General features: G+C 38.9%; 1 protein-coding gene across 1 annotated transcript in view; it reads right to left on the minus strand.

The window, feature by feature from the left end:
• The window catches only part of LOC108902227 (anoctamin-1), a 47,677-nt gene that overhangs the window by 18,859 nt on the left and 12,068 nt on the right, over positions 1–16,750 (minus strand). Inside the window, exons 3-12 of the mRNA XM_018703994.2 lie at positions 13,099–13,197; positions 12,008–12,159; positions 10,611–10,665; positions 10,166–10,214; positions 6,613–6,668; positions 6,321–6,362; positions 6,154–6,218; positions 3,610–3,744; positions 1,719–1,879; positions 71–153 (exon numbers count right to left, since the gene is read on the minus strand). Of these exons, the coding sequence (XP_018559510.1) occupies positions 71–153; positions 1,719–1,879; positions 3,610–3,744; positions 6,154–6,218; positions 6,321–6,362; positions 6,613–6,668; positions 10,166–10,214; positions 10,611–10,665; positions 12,008–12,159; positions 13,099–13,197 (897 nt within the window). The remainder of the gene's footprint in view (positions 1–70; positions 154–1,718; positions 1,880–3,609; positions 3,745–6,153; positions 6,219–6,320; positions 6,363–6,612; positions 6,669–10,165; positions 10,215–10,610; positions 10,666–12,007; positions 12,160–13,098; positions 13,198–16,750) is intronic.

Here is a 16,750-nt window from a genome sequence, read left to right on the forward strand (position 1 = left end):
ACCCACCTCTTCTTCTATGTTTTAACAATCCATCTATTCATTCACAGTGTTGTCTGCTGTCACCACTCACCTCCTCATCTTCAAACCCAGTCAGGTCCCATTCGTAGTTCAGTCTCATCTGCCTCCTCTTCCAATGCTCCATGAACATGGCAGCTTTGAACCAGAGAGAGAGATCAGACAAAGACACAGAGGAAATCAGAAACTGAAGTTCATTTCTGGGCACATGATTCAACTTTTAATATTGACAACTGGATGACCATTGATGGGGGAGACTGGTAGTGGTAAATACAACAGGTATGTGTTTAGGTGATATGGGTGAAGACTAGTTAGGTAAATAACTAAAATAATAATTAAAAAAAACTAAAATAAAAAGTTCTAATCTAATCTAATCTAATCACTGATATATTTGGTTAGTTGATATGTGGTAAAGGTACAGTGAGTAAGAAACAGACAAACAGTTGCTTAGGTACACTGATTAATAAAATAGGTAGATGGTCAGGTTATAAAGGTGATGCCCGGTTGGTTAGGAGTTTACAAAGTAAATGTTAACAGAATGACCAGTGTTCAAATCAGAAAGGTAGGTAGAGGCACTGTAAGTGGGATGGGTACATTGGATAAGTGTCATAGGTTGTGATAAATTGTCTGTACAATCTGTTGAGAATAATTACATTAGGTCATTGGGTAAGTTAGGTGGTGAGGTTGGAAATGCACATAGGGCAACAACAACAGTTAGATAGAGAAATACAGGTAATACACAGATGGTTAGGGGAGATCTGTGATGACAGAATTCCAGAGATGTTAACAAAATCCAGAAATGCTTCTCAGATGCCAAGTAGTTTGTGGTGATTTGCCCAATGAAATATCTACTGCACCTGTAAAACTAATCTGTAGCAGCAGCCACTACTCAGCAGGAGTTATGCTTACTTTGTAATTTAATTCATCGGCTGCCACATCAGCTGCCACAGAGAGAGAAATAAAGCAAGGGCCACAGAATGAGGTATCTTGAATATTTATCACAGAAGACATTGTAACATGTCACAGTAGGAAAAACACAGCTGTCAATCAGAAAATGATTGATGGCTTAATTCCCATTAGCTGCTTCAGTTTCAGGGCTGTGTATTGTAAATGCTGGCTGACTGTCACACTGTCATGGTTCACAAAAAAATGAGTGACTTAACACACTTTGGGCCCTTTAATATCAATCAGTCTGGTTGGTTTGAGTATTGTTGCTGACCATATTCATCCCTTTCTGTCCACTGTTTACCTTCCTCTAATGGTTACTTCCAGCATGATAATGTTCCATGTAACAAAGCTAAACTTGTCTCAAACTGGGTTCATCAACATGACATGCATTCAGTGACTTACAAGTAAAGGACAGCACTTCACATTTTAATGTGTAATTTTATGTCATTTTATGAGGTTACAGATTACATCAGGAAACACTCAGTTCAGGACTGCAACATATGGTGGGTAAAATCTGCTGGCACAATCAGTGTGCTGACAACAAATAAGAAGCCTGCTTTTGTCTACTGCTACTTCTGCCTGAAACGTGACAATTTAAAATTACAATACATTTCTACCATAATGAATAAGGGGATATCTTTTAATGATGTGCCAGTTCAATTGAAAATTACCACAGAGTTTAGCTAAGTAGACTGCATATGGTGGATACTGATTATATTTGTGTATTTTAAGTGAGCTGATGTGTGTTCACTCACCCCACAGAGCCATGAATATAGAGAAGAAAACTGTGGCAGGGTTGTCAAACAGGTGACTGGCCCGAGCTGTTCCACAGGCTGTACTAAGCTTCCAGTAGCTGCACACTCTGTCACACAGAGGACACATGGTGATGTTGTTCCTTGGGTGGCAGATCTCCATGCTGGAAAACAAGACACACACACACACACACACACACACACATTCTTATTAATATCATAAATCAGAATCAGAATTACTTATTGCCACAAAAGTTTAGGGGTTCTCTTCTGTAGTAGAAGTAATTTTGTAGAGAAACTCAAGTAGGGGTGTGTGTGTGTGTGTGTGTGTGTGTGTTCGTGTGTGTCCAGAGTGTACCCTTCCTCTCGCCCAGTGTCAGCTGGGATTGGATTCAGCTTCAGCCCCCTCGTGACCCCTAAGCATACGCAGTATAGATAATGGATGAATAGATGTTACTCCTCCTGAAATGTTAACTTCAATGTGTCAGGCAGTCAACTTCCTGACACTGTGAACACTTCTGAACACAATGAGACATTATGAAGCAAACAGACAGGTCACCAGGTCTGGTTTGCTTTACTGTGTGGGTGTGTGCCATGGTGACACTGATATTAACACTTTTACTGAGTGTGTGTGGTGTGGTGCAAATATGTGCCGGCAGCATGTGTCAAAATATCCTGTGTGTGATGAGAAGCAGGTACAGGAAGGAGAGGAAGCCCTCATTTTTCAACTCATTCATCAAACCTTTTCCTGTCTCTTTTCTTGTCTCTCCCTCCCTGTATTTATTCTTCGACTTTTCCTTTTTTCACCCCCTTTGATTTAATTTAACTCTTATACTGTTAAAGTTTACATCTGAAACATCTTTGTCCACTATTGAGTCCTAATATCTAATTTACTCAAAAGAGTAGTAGTGTGACGATACGGTATCTAAATATCCTGATAGCTACTGGTTAACATGTAAAGATTATCATTCATTTTGCTGATGTAATGGCTGACACCCATCTCCCTTTTCTGCATGAAGAGATTAACTCCCTAATGTTCAGATTCATGTATAATTCATACACTTATATTTTTCATATTTCCATATTAAGAGATGTATATTTTCATATGTGAATATATTCATGTATAACTGTTACTACTGGGTGTGGTAGTGAGAGGATAGTGGAACGACAGTAAGTTACTAAGGCTCAAACATGGGGAGGGTCCTCACAAAACCAGCAAGTAAAACATTCGTTAATGTGTGATTTTGAAATTTTACAGTAATAGCATAATAAGTAACTACCAATTACTACTGTTGGCTGAAGAAATAGTTTGATTCAGTTGTACAGATGCTATGCCCTTTTGCTTTGTTTTTTCACTAAAATAGTTGTGAAACTGGATGAATTGGCAGCAGTTGTCTTCATAGGACATTATTTTGTGCTCATAGCTCAAGTTTTTAATTAAAAAAAAAAAATGACTCAGACAAATTAAATAAATCCTGCAAATCCTGACATGACCTAAGACCTTCAGATGTCCATATCATCTGATGGATATTAATTCCAGAATCATCTGATGGATATTAATTCCAGAATTGGACCATTGAGGAAAGATAACACTAGTATAGTATTTTTACAACCTGTCTAACTATTCTAGTGATGTCTGTTCATCTCACAGAGGGTTTCTCTGCAGATGCTCAAATGAGTGGGATTGGTTTGGAAAATACTTTACTAATAACCAATGATACTGATGCCCTAACCCTCTTATAAAAAGGCAAGACATGCCCAGTATGCTGGGACAGTTCAATAAAGCTGACAATCAAGTTGTCCAATCAAAATAGCTCACAGACTTTGTCTGTGTTTGTTAAACAAAGTTTGTGTGTGTGTGAGAGAGAGTGTGCAAGCATGCATGCTTGTTTACCTTGGTATGTTGTCATCGACTGTTGCACATCCATACAGAAAGACAATGACCCCCACTAGAGAGGCAGGAATCAACATCTGTGTATACAGGCCCAACCAGGCGAAGTAAAGACCAATCTTCTCGCCAAAATATTTCCTAAACACATTAAAAAAAGATACAAATTGTTTACATTTTTCAGACAAAACTACCACATTGGTATTGACATCAGTTTCAGTGCTTTTTAAAAATGCTATAAAACCTCAACAAAGAAACTGTGATTCCTTTTCCACAGCAGAACAAATGGATGTATAGGACATGTATAGGACATATTTGTACAAACCTGCACAAACCATCTGCTGCAATGGTCACCACTATAAAGCTAGCTAATACTAACTAATACCAATCAGATCTTTTAAATGATTTGTTTACTTCCTGAATTCTGTTACATTTAGGGAAAATGGCAAAAGCAAGTGGGAGCCTCTGCAGAACCAGCATAAACACACTGAAACACCAAGCCAGTGTTTTAAGATTTACACACTCTGATTCACTCTCATTTTGGAGAAGCTCCAGTGTGTGGGGGGGGAAACACCATTTTAGGAGGACTGACAGAGAGAATAAAATGCATTTACAAATTTTACTGGCTTCATGCAGATGTACTCTGATGTTAGTTTCTGTCTTTGTTCAATTGCATGGTATTTAACTTCCCAAATGAGACTGTATTTTGAGTTATACTATGTTGATGATGATTTTTAAGGGTGGCTAAAGGTATCAAATGACTCATTTTGTAGTGTTAATTAAGTTGTGCATCATGTCCAGTTAAACCCACCAGATGTCACTGCTCACCCCTTAGGTTAAACTGCCCAACCACCCATGTGGTAATCAGTTGGTATTGAGAGAAAAAAATGTATCCTCAGCACAAACTGTACAGCCCAGGCCATTAATAAAGAAGTCAGAATAGTTTCCAGAGTCTTCAGCTGCTGTCCGTGTCCTGACTCAAACACTCATACATTATACCCACGAGCTTAAGACAAAGTTTTGATCCCTTACCCACATTTAAACAAGATTTACTTATATAAAAGGGTTTTGTGAAGTGAAAAAAGTGTTCTATGTTCACAACAAAGTGATACCTCTTTTGTATACAGTATTTATTTGCAGAAATGCACTCTTCAACCCTGTCTCCTAGAAATTATGCCTCAATACAACTCAACTGCAATAGCAAATACTTCTTGTAGGAGAGGTAATTGCTCGCTGGATTATTCTCTGAAGCAACAAAGCATTACATTTATTAATGGTAACAAATAAGGAAGTACTTGAGATGGATGGTGGACGTACAAAACAAATGCCACACCACAGATCCGGACATTGTGCCACATGTCCTTGTGTGAGGGCAGACGTGGTGCAAATGACCTGAACTGTGGCACAATAGCAATTGGGTGCTCCATCACGACAACACAAACAAGAAGCTGTTTTGGGTACACCTATACAATAGTTTCCCTCCCATCCTACTTGCCAGACTTGGCCCTTTGCGACTTCTTCTTACCCAAAATGAAAATCAAGCTAGGCATTTGACCCAGTGGAGAAGCTACAGCACAAGTTGCAGATGGTGCTTGGTGCACTTCAGAACAGGATACTGCACTGTGAGCAGTATACTGCTGCACAAGGTGACTAGTTTGACCTAGTATATATAGTATATACATGTTCAAATATAAATTATGAATATAAATGTATGAACTCACGGCTCATTAAAGTAATTGCTCACACCTGCTGTATGTGCATTACCATTTCGTGCTCTTTTCATTGAGGCAAACTACCATCCAAAGCATAAAGTACAATCGCAAAGTTCCAAGACTGTAGTAGTTTAGGCAAACTACCCTCCTGTCAAAGGTTTTGGAAAAGGTTATCTTAGCCCAGCTTCAGGACCACCTCAAAAAACACAATCTATTTGAAAAATTTCAATCTGGTTTCCAGCACTCCTACAGTCACCAATGACCTCCTGGTGGCTGCTGACCAGGGCTCCTCATCACTCCTCATCCTCCTGGATCTCACAGCCGCCTTCGATACAGTCGACCACAATATTCTCCTCCGCTATCTCCAGCACACAGTTGGACTTGGCACTGCTTTGGAATGGTTTGGGTCCTTTCTCACAGATAGGGCTGAGTATGTGGCCCTAGGAGATGCTAAATTGTGGCCCCACACTGTAATCTGTGGGGTCCCTCTTCAACATCTACATGGTCCCCCTGGGCCAGGACTTTGGCAAGCATGGAGTCTCATTCCACTGCTATGCCGATGACACACAGCTCTATCTGAGACTGGACCCGACCTCCCCTGCAGCTCCAATCCTCCCCAATAAACTGTATTTCTTTGTCTGGCCACACCATCTCTGTCTCTCCCTCTGTTACAAATTTGGGGGTCATTTGATACCCATGTCCGCCACCTCTGTACTTGCCCTCAAATGTAAAGTGCTTTATAAATAAAAATAAAATTATTATTATTATTATTATTATTATTATTATTGTTGTTGTTGTTGTTGTTGTTGTATATACACCTAAAAACATATACACTTACCGCACAAGTCCAATGGGCTGGTACTTGTAGAAGACACTATAGTTTGCCCACTCCTCATACAAAAGCTGAAGAAGACAATCAACAGTATCTGGTTGCATTACTTTTTGTACAAATGCAAAACATTAATTTCATGCTGACTTCCATAAGTGTAGGAATAACTTTCTTACCTTTCTGTCATTGGATTCTGCACTCTCCTCATTAATATCTCCCTGAAAGAGGAAAAAGAAAAAGGGCCACTAGTTACTGTACACACAATGACTGGAGACTGAGCCATTTAATCCTGGACTCATTTTAAGGTGGAGCTACAGTAGTCTAGTACTGTCATCTTCTCACTCCATCTTCTAGTGATTACAAAAATTGTGACTGTTAATAATAGTTTCAAAACTCAAGTTTATAAACTTGATTTGGAACTAATATAACCAATACATATCTATTAGTGATAGGACTGGTACTACTCACATCATGAAGAGGATAAGCTGCTGTATAGACACCGCTACCAAGGAGGCTGGTGATACCTGCGGAAAAAAAACAGAGATGCAGGTGTTAATATGGATTCCACATCTTTATATTCTTGCTCAGTGAATGTGACCACAGTAGAGGTAGCGCTGTTACATATTTGTCATGACGAAAAAATCTTTGAACAATAACTGTCGTTACAATGTTGATGAAGAAAAAAAGTAATAAAAACTACAAGAAAATCTCTATATTTTTTGTTGATGAAAAAATGACATGAAACTACATAGTGTTTGTTTTCAAACAAAGACATGATCAGTCTACTTCTTCCTGTGCAGCACACCCACTGATACACTGCCAACAGTGCCAACATAGCTACTACATGCACCTTACAGATTTATGAACTTAGATAGTAATGGGTGACAGGAAAAGAACGTAAGGGCATCAAAATAAGTTGACATTTGTACCCAATTCAAATATAATGCAGCTGATAGAAAAAATGAGTGTAGTATTGTTTGGAAAGAAGCCCTGGGACTACAAAATCACGGGAAGAATACTGCAAACCTGAAGAGACACATTACACAGAAACTGAAGTAACCAAACATCAGGATGTTAAAGTTACTTTACTTTTAAAGCCACATTAAGACCAATATTGAAGGTTTAAAGTGTAATGCATTGGCATCTCACAACAATAGGACATTGCTACATTGCTTACAGAGGGAGATTAACCTCACTGTCAAGTCAGAAACCCAACCAGCAACATTCACCAACCTATTGTTCAGTTAAGACAAGTTTGTTTATATTGGAGTGTTAAACATGCAATCCATGATAAAGCACACACAATGTAATTGCCATACACATTTTGTTTTATGTAGATTAATTCACTTTGAATTAACAAGCTGAGGCTGCTATTTAAGCTGCATCCAGATCCTCATGAGGGGGATCAAGTTGAGGTCCCATGTTGAGCAGCTTTTCCATTGGGTTTCATAGTCAGCCCTGCCATCATAATCTCCATCATTATCATCATCTTTCGTCAGCAAGGCCCCCCACCATTTCCTGCTCATTTGTCTGGTTCAGGCTCCATCACATCAGGTGACTGGCTAAATGGCGTGCAGAGTGCAAAGTGTTGAGTTTAAAGAGAGGAGAGTCAATCTAAACTGCTACAAAAAGCTAAATAAATGGTCCAAGTGATAGGTGTTAGCATTTACTGTGTGGCAACAAAAAGAATTATAATTATCATTATTACTGACAGCAATAACAATAATCATGACTATTATTATCATCAGCACTATGATGTGATGATGTGTGTGGCCTCAGTACACAGGTTTGTTCTGATTTAAACTGGATTAGGATAGGACTCAAAGGCTGCTCTTGTGGATACAGCCATTTTCTCTATTGAGATGTAGGCTGTGAGGTAAATCCAGTGACAGGTGCGTAATGAATGCTTTGACTCCCAGTTTAGCAGAACTGTTTTTTTTTTTCTTCTCTTCAAGTTAGAGAGATGAGTAAAGTATTTGACTTGGTGGTCAACTGTGATGTCTCTGAGCATACAGAGTGATGGAGACAATGGATTTCTTCAGCTCAAAATAGAGGAGAGCTAAACCAATTTTTAATATTTTATGTAGAGTGATGTGAGTTCTTGTGGATCATTTTATACAGTCCATCCATCCACTATCTATACTGCAGGGGGCTGCAGCCAGTCCCAGCTGGCAGTGGATGAGAGGCAGGGTACACCCTGGACAGATCGCCCATCTATCACACAGATTTTAAACCATATAAGCTGTAAATTTGTGTTACTCATCATAGGTACATTATTTTTGCAGATCTGTGTTCATACAGTTTAGATATTACTTTATGTCTGTGACTTTCAAGATTACATGATTACATCAACTACAAACTGAGGTCTCCTCTAGGTTAGTGTGTTGAATAGGGGTGTAAATCACAAATTTCATCACAATACAATATTATATCGCTTCAATGGACAGCAATTTGATGTTTGATGTCTGGTACAATATGATTTCAATTTGATTCAATTCAGAAGCCAGCAGTTGATATGAGACGTTATCATCTGCTGATTTAACACAATCACTTCCATTCATATCAAACCACTAAAAGGAACTAAAATATCATTTTACATTTTTATTCCTGAGCTCAACCATCTTCTCTCTGAATAAAAATAGATAAATCCTGTTCACTACAAAGTGCCACATTCTGATTGTGCTTCAGATTTTTCACATTCTATAACAGAAAACCGAAAGAACATTGCATTCCTATTTGTATACAAAGCATAAAGCAGGATATTGAGTAAACCTGAGTATTTTATCTTGAAGTGGCACAGCTTACACACAGCACATGACTGGTCAGTTGACTCGTCATTTCTCCAAAATCCAAAATGTTTCCAGACCGCAGATTTATTCCCCAGAGTGGAGACATTATCTTCACTGACTTTTTTTCTAACTGCTTGCCATTGCACCACTTGTATTTTGTTTGCAAGTGTGCACGCTCAGGCAGAGAAAGATGTGCAGGTGAATTTCAAAATAAAGTTGTGTCTCACAAATGATTATATCGTGACAAACTGTGATAATATACGTTATGTTAGTGTTGGGTTAGTAAAGAAACGGTCTGCAGACTGTTAACTTGAAGTCCTGTTATTCCAGGATTAATGAACGTGTTGCCAGTTTAGACGCGGTGATACCTGCGATTGGCTGGGAGTTGGGTATGGATTCGGGCCCTGGGACTTTTCACAGAAAAAGGGGCTGAGAATGATCTGATGTAGGTAGGTCGGGGTTTTGTTATTTTTGTCAGCATTGGCTATGGCCCACAGTAACCTGTGTTATTGTGCTTAATAAATATTATGTCAAAACCAGCTGACATCTCCGTGCTTGCTTGGCGAGGGACATTAAAATATGTATGATGACTCATCAATGTTTTCATTTTGAATCAATGCTTTTGGATCGTTGATCACTGAATCGATGCATCAATGTAAATCGCTGTATCTTTACATCCCTGGTGCTGAATGTTATGAATTGGTTATTTTGGAACAGATAATGAAGATTAATGATTCCTTTGTGTAATAATGTAGGGCTTCAGTCCACTCAAAATTGAGGATGAGACCAAATGACTCCAATTGTGCCACAGACAGGAGGGCCACTGTACTCCCAGGATCCTTCACCTTTTCACACCTAGGTATAAAATCCTCCCAACTTCTGCTACCATTGGTCACTGTATGTTCTGCTCTTTCTTCTCTCTGCTCTGCCAACTCCTCAAGATAACGGAGTTGCTCTCTTCTCAGCCTGCTCCTCAACAGGAGCTGCTGCTCTCTGACCTCCATGAGGCCTGCCTGAAACCGAGGCCTGCATGACTGGATTAGATATTTTAAAATATATATGTCTGTTTGAGCTTATCTCAGAGCACCAGCAGATACTAGCAGCCTGAGTAATTGTTATCAAGCACTATACAAGCAGTCTAATTTTTAATGCCCAAAACACATTTGTAAAAGTTAATCTCATCTTATGCAATGTTTTGTCAAACAGCGAGCAGGACAGACATCCAGACTTACCCATGCTGTACTTGGCCTTGCATTTTGTTCTTTTTAGTATTTCAAAAACCTGAATGGGAATGACAAACATAAGGACTGAATTTAATCCTCCATGCTGCAAAAGAAAATAATAAGAAAGTAATCAACACCATAATAAAACTATTGTAAAGCACTAGTCTTCAAATGGCAATGATAACCTCAAACTAAATTTCCATCTGTTTCAGTTCAAGTTTAGCCAAAATAGTTTTGAAAATTGATCATCCATAACCTCTGTGGGACTGAGAGTAAAAGTTAATATATGAAAAAAAAAAAAAATCTGCAAATGCATACATATCCAAGGACTGAATAAATCCCCTCCAAATACCATACTATCCATTGTAACAGTCATGACAGTGCATGACAGGCATGTTGGAACAGAATGGACGATAATCCCTGAATGTCACAGACAAGATCCAGTGGAACTTACTATTGAACTCCTGGTTTTGCTGTCGAAGAAGTAATCTTTGTCTGAGAGGTCAAACCTGTTAATTCACACACACAAGAGCACATGCACTTGTTACTGTTTGTTTGACTGTTCAGATCCCTCGCTGCGGTGTACAGTTTAAGCAACACAGCATTTCTTGAAAAGAATGTAAAATATTGTCCCATTTTTTTCAGTGTTGATGTGTTGTTATTTTGTTGTTATTTGTTTTGTTTTTTCACCTCTCAGCCTAGATTTTGGAATAAACAAGATGAACGTGTTTAAAGGTACTCTATGGAAGAATTTTAAGCAATTTATATGCAGTAGCTTTTTTAATCGCTATTATGTGACAAGATTGTAACATGGTATAAAGAAATAAGCCATTCCATGACTTTTTCCATTGCCTGAAACACCCTGTAGACTGATTTCTGAGTAAAGGACTTGGGTCAAGTTTTCAGGGTGCTTGTTACAGAGTGTCCTGCTACAATAAAAGTCCAATGGGGTCCAATGCTATTACAAAACAACCGGCCACCAGTACAAGATTCCAACACAACACAAACTCAACACAAGAACAAAAGACAGAAAACTTTATGAAGCCCATTTGGCCAAACTTTGAATGTTGGGGGAAAACTAGGGCTAACATTGGCAGGGCATTTGATTCATTGAGAGACTTCATTCAACTTTGGGGATCAAAACCGACCCTGAATTGGCTCTCCCATTGGACAGGTGACCTAATATTACTGCAAAGCCAGTGAAATGTATTACGATATTGTGGTTTTAGCTGGCTAATGCTTTCTAATGTTATTTTGCCTGCTGACATAGACAGATCGGTAGCAAATTACTGTGCTGAGTGGATAATGTCTGCTGTCATCCTAACTCCCAGGGCTGATCTGACTAGTAAACAGTTTGATAATTACTTCATCAGCAAACAAACCAACACCAGATGCCTGCAATGCAGCAAAGCTACAGCTCTCTGGCTAACCATTGCTTGTTTGCTCAGTAACATTATTGCCATGGTCGGACTGAGACTCGTGCACCCCCAGCAAGCACACAGTGAGAGCAGGTAAAGAGACTGACAGGGTGATAAGAACTTTTTGGATGCTTGTGCCTGGGGTTCTGTTTAATTTGTGAAATATGTTTTTCATGGTTAAAGGGAAACTGAGAATAAATCCTATACTCAAGCAGAAAATGAGCTGATGTACAGTTTTTTATGTTTGTGAACACCTCCCTTCCCTGATAACCACCAGGCCAGGGGATCGACAAATGCAGTTCTTAGTCTTAACTTGGTTTGATCAAATTAATGCTTACTTGTTTTATGAAACACCTGAATCCTCATCAAGTTACAAGGCCTCAAGAGTCCATTGATTTTCTTTCCAAGTGTAAAAGGTAAAAGGTGTACTTACAGGTGTTGTTTTTCCCTGGAGAAAGTGTGTGACAGATGTTTGATGTTCTTGGGTTGATGCTCCTCAACATGAGGGTGGAGAGGCTCCAGAACCTTACTGACCAGTGAGCTGATCTTCTCCATAACACCAGTCGACTGCTTGACTTCATACACCTAGAAAATCCCCACAAAACACACACACACGTCTATCAAGGTTACTTTAAATATTCACCAAGCACTTTATTAGGAGCCTGTACACCTGCTTGCTCATTCAAATAACCAATCAGCTAGTCATGTGGCAGTATTGTAAATGTAGAAAATGCAGACACAGGTCAGGAGCTTCAGTTCATGTCAAACATAAGAAAGATCTCAGTGACTTTGAGCGTGGCTTGATTGTTGGTATTAGACGGGCTGGTCTGAGTATTTCTGAAACTGCTGATCTCCAAAAAACACACAAAAACATCCAGTGAGCAGCAGTTCTGCAGACTGATACACGTTGATGATCACTTTAGCTGTAGACTATTCTCAGCCTGCACACCTGGCTATAGTCCACATACAGATCCCACAACATGGATTTTATGGATAATTTTAACCTGTTTTGGGATTGTGCTTTTTTCTCTAAAAGACATGGGATTCATGCCAATAAGCTTGTGAGCCAAATGCTGTTGGCAGTCCTCTCCACGTGTAAGACTGTTTACACCGTACACACCTACTCCAAACTCCTATCAGGACACTGTTTCTTGTGCCTTGTGCCTTTCTGGACCCACTCCTGAGGAATCCTCTGTCAGGATGCCTCAGCACACTAGTCAATTCTCCCTTCAGTCAGAAGGTGCAGGGGGGTTGGTGCAACACTTGGAAGCAACACTTCAGTAATTCAGTAATCTTCACAAGAATATAAAATGTAACACTGTAGAGTGTGGTCATACTACCTCACTATACAGTGGAAAAGAAAAGGTTTTGAAAAATGTTTAATTTCTCTGTCTGCTCGTGAAGAATGTAGTTAAACTAGTAGTGTTGATAGATGTTGTGCCTCATAAACATAGGGCATGAATGAGTACATTTTATCAGATCAACATACAAATAGAGAGATAAGGAAGAGAAGGTAGGTCTCACCCTCTTGGTGGGCATCTTTAGCTTCATGAATTCCGCCTCTCGACAGAGAATGGTCCAAGGAGCATGGATCTTCACAAAGCCCACCCCTGGGATCTTGGTCTAAGAGACATACATAACAAACAAATACATCTCAGTTGTTTACAACTGACATATATTTTGATGTTTTCAGGAATGTCAGACATGAACCTCTTAAAATGAATAGAATGCAAAATAAAACCAGTTATATAAAACCAGTATATAGACTGTGAGCTCACCTTGCATTGAGGAGGTATGTTTATTGGCCACCTTAAGCTAATGGATGCTGTCAGTTGGTGTGTGTGACCCTTTAATGTGTCGCTAAATGTCAACCAACCTGTTCCCTTGTGCTTAAAGCTGTTTTCACCCAACAAGTTATATATCTGAATAATAAAGTTTAATATTTTTTAATAAAATGTTGCATCTTGGCCACATAAGCCAATACAATGTTTGAAGCTGGGTGGAACAATATAAAGAGGTGTGCCCTCTTTGGGCTATGTAGCCACACATTTTAGAAGAGACTGTAAACCACTGTATCACATGACATGGGAGTTATTGAAAAAAAATCAGTAATTTTCTATTAAAATATAGCTGCAACATTGAACAGACACTAAAATCAAATATCAAGAGGAGCATCATATTTTTCCATAGTATTAATGATTTCTAGTATTGATTGGGAGGCACTATGTCACATTACATGCATCTACTGAAAAAAATATTAATGACTTTAATTATAATGACGACAAAGCTATTAAAAAAGAAGATACATCATTTATATTTAATATCCAATGTATATGTATGACTAATATTTATTCATAAGTAGTATTATTTTCTATAGCTTTATTGTACTATTATATAATATACTTTATACTCTTTACATTTCCACTGTATAATATAAAGTGTATTAGTCCCTTAAGTCACACCCTAGTGGTTACGCATGAGGGCTAGGAGGAGAGCTATTTCTGATCCTACTGCAAACACAAAGTGAAACTTAATAAGAAGACTCCCACTGGATCCAGAGTCAATGTGCCCTGTTTCATACCTGACGCAAAGCTGCACCAAGTGACACTAAGTGCAACATAATGTCTTTGTTAGTTTCAGACCTATGCAAATGTTATTTTCCTGTCCAGCACCCATATTGTATAAATAACAAATGTACATGACACACGACATCCCCATCTGAGCGTTGATGGGCATGTCAGTCTTAAAATGAAGTGTAAGCAGGTGCATTGTTGTCAAATTGCTATCTTGAGGCACAAGTTAGTGATTGTGTCACTGATCAACAAAAACAAAAACTGACCAACAAAAACCTGGTCTGAGGTCAATGGCTCAGTATTTCACTTTATTTTAAGGATGTACATGCATCTACGTCCTGCTTTCTCCCAGTGCAGATGCTTCTTGCTCTCGCCCCTGCTTGCACATTCCTACTGATATTCTTGTTTTTCTGTTCTGAGAAAATACAAGCAACAGCTCCTGGATACTTCGCTATGGCCTACCAACAGCATTTGCCTGCACTGCAGTGAGTGGATACAGTACCAAAGCTAATTAGCTGCAAGACATCCCCCTTCTCCATGAATAACTACCACAAACTTCTACAGAAGGCTGCAGTGCTGAAAACCAAAATTCACCAGTTAGAAATAAACACAGAGGTAAATGGACTGTGTAGGAATGACAGCACTTTACCATGTACTCATAACAGTGGACAAGAACGTGCTAACACACAGCTGATTATCATAAACAAAACTTCTAAGACACAGGAGGGTTGTTTGCCAGATAATAAATCTACAAGTAGAAATCCACCCTGGAACCCTAAGAGTAAATCATTCCTTGGGAAATGAGAGGGTTTTGTGATGTGACCAACTGGCCTGTATTATCATCCTTTTCAACTCCTGTACAGAGTAGGACACAGCCATTGACAACTGCGATAAACCTCTCAAACAACAAAGAGTTTTGCTCCACTACTGCAGGACACTGGCTCTCCATCTGATGACCTGGATAACCTCTAATCTCCTTACAGGGAAGGTTAAGGACTAAGAGTAAATCAGAAAAGAACAAGCTCTAGACAAAATGAACAACTGGGCCTCATACACTGATTGTGGGTGATTTTGCTGTAAAAGATGTGAGAAGCATGCACATTAAAAACACCAATGTACTCTATTTTCCCAAGGATATGGTCTCTGACATGACAAAAGAATCCTGCATGTGGCTGCTAATATTATACTGCACACAGGGACAAATGATTTTCTGAAACTCGGAAATGAGACTTTATTGACCTGTTGAACACAGCTCTCTGAATGCTGAGTTGTTAATCATTGGTCCTCTCCCACCAGCCAGAAGAGGAGCTGAGCGATTCAGCAGATTGTTGGTACTGAACACACAGACTTTATTGACAATTTAAATTTTTCCTGGAACCATAGACATCTTTTTAAGGCAGATGTACTTTGCCTTAACAAGAGGGAAAGCTCCTCACAGCTCTTCATTCAACAACTTCTTTGTACTAAACAACTGTTTTGATGTCTTCCAGTCAGAATTTTGACAACACCACAGAGCTGAGACTGCTCTTGTTAAGGTCACCACATCCACAACATTTTACTAGACTGACTGGAAAAATTATGGGACTTTCTGGCACAGTACTAAACTGGTTTAAATGACAGGAACTACTTGTCTATAGGTAGTTACAAATCTGAGCAGAAAAAGAAGTCATGGAGTTACAGAGGTTCCATTCTGGAGACTTTTCTGTTCAACATCTACATGCTTCCACTAACTCAGATTATGGTAAACAACAAATTAAGTTACCATAGTTGTGTGGATGACATGCCAATGTACATGACCATATCACCAGGGGACTGTTCTCCCATACAAAATTAAAAACCACAAACCAAGCCAGAAATCTTAGTGTAGTCATGGACTACTACTATGTGGTTTAACAGCCACATTAAGACATTTGCAGTCTTCCCACTATCACTACCACTTAACTACCACTACCACCACTTAAGGACACATCAAGGATTAAAGGATGTATGTCTCAGCAGGACTTGGAAGAACTTGTCCATGCATTTATCTTCAGTTGACTTGACTACTGTAATGTTATGTTTACAGGTCTGTTTACAATAGATCAGATGGCTGCAGTTGATTCATAATGCTGCTGTTCGATTCCTCAGTAAGACCAAGAAAGTAGATCATATCATTCCAATTCTCAGATCTTGACACTGGCTTCCTGTTTGCCAGAGAACTGATTTCAAATTACTGCTACTGGTTTATAAAGCACTGAATGGTTTAAGGCCAAAATATACTTCTGATTTACTGCCTGGACAGGTCTGTTTTCTGTCCCCAGAGTCAGAACTGAACATGGACAGTTATAAAGGCTGAGGACCTCCCTGTTCCCCACCGTCTTTTATTATTAATAATAAAGAACCACTTATTTCTTACACTGCACTGTTACTTTAAAAACATACATAAAACATCCTGTATACCACACTCTCTTATTTTTTGGGATTTATTTATTTTCCATTCTACTCTATCTATTTTTTAATTTACCATTTAAGTCTTTAATTTCTCTGTAGATGCTTTTTAATATTGTCTTTTATTGTGTGTGCTTTACAAATACGCTTCCTTTGCCTTATTTGTTACACACAAA

Source organism: Lates calcarifer, unplaced genomic scaffold (genome assembly GCF_001640805.2).
Source record: "Lates calcarifer isolate ASB-BC8 unplaced genomic scaffold, TLL_Latcal_v3 _unitig_4782_quiver_787, whole genome shotgun sequence".
NCBI lineage: Eukaryota > Metazoa > Chordata > Actinopteri > Centropomidae > Lates > Lates calcarifer.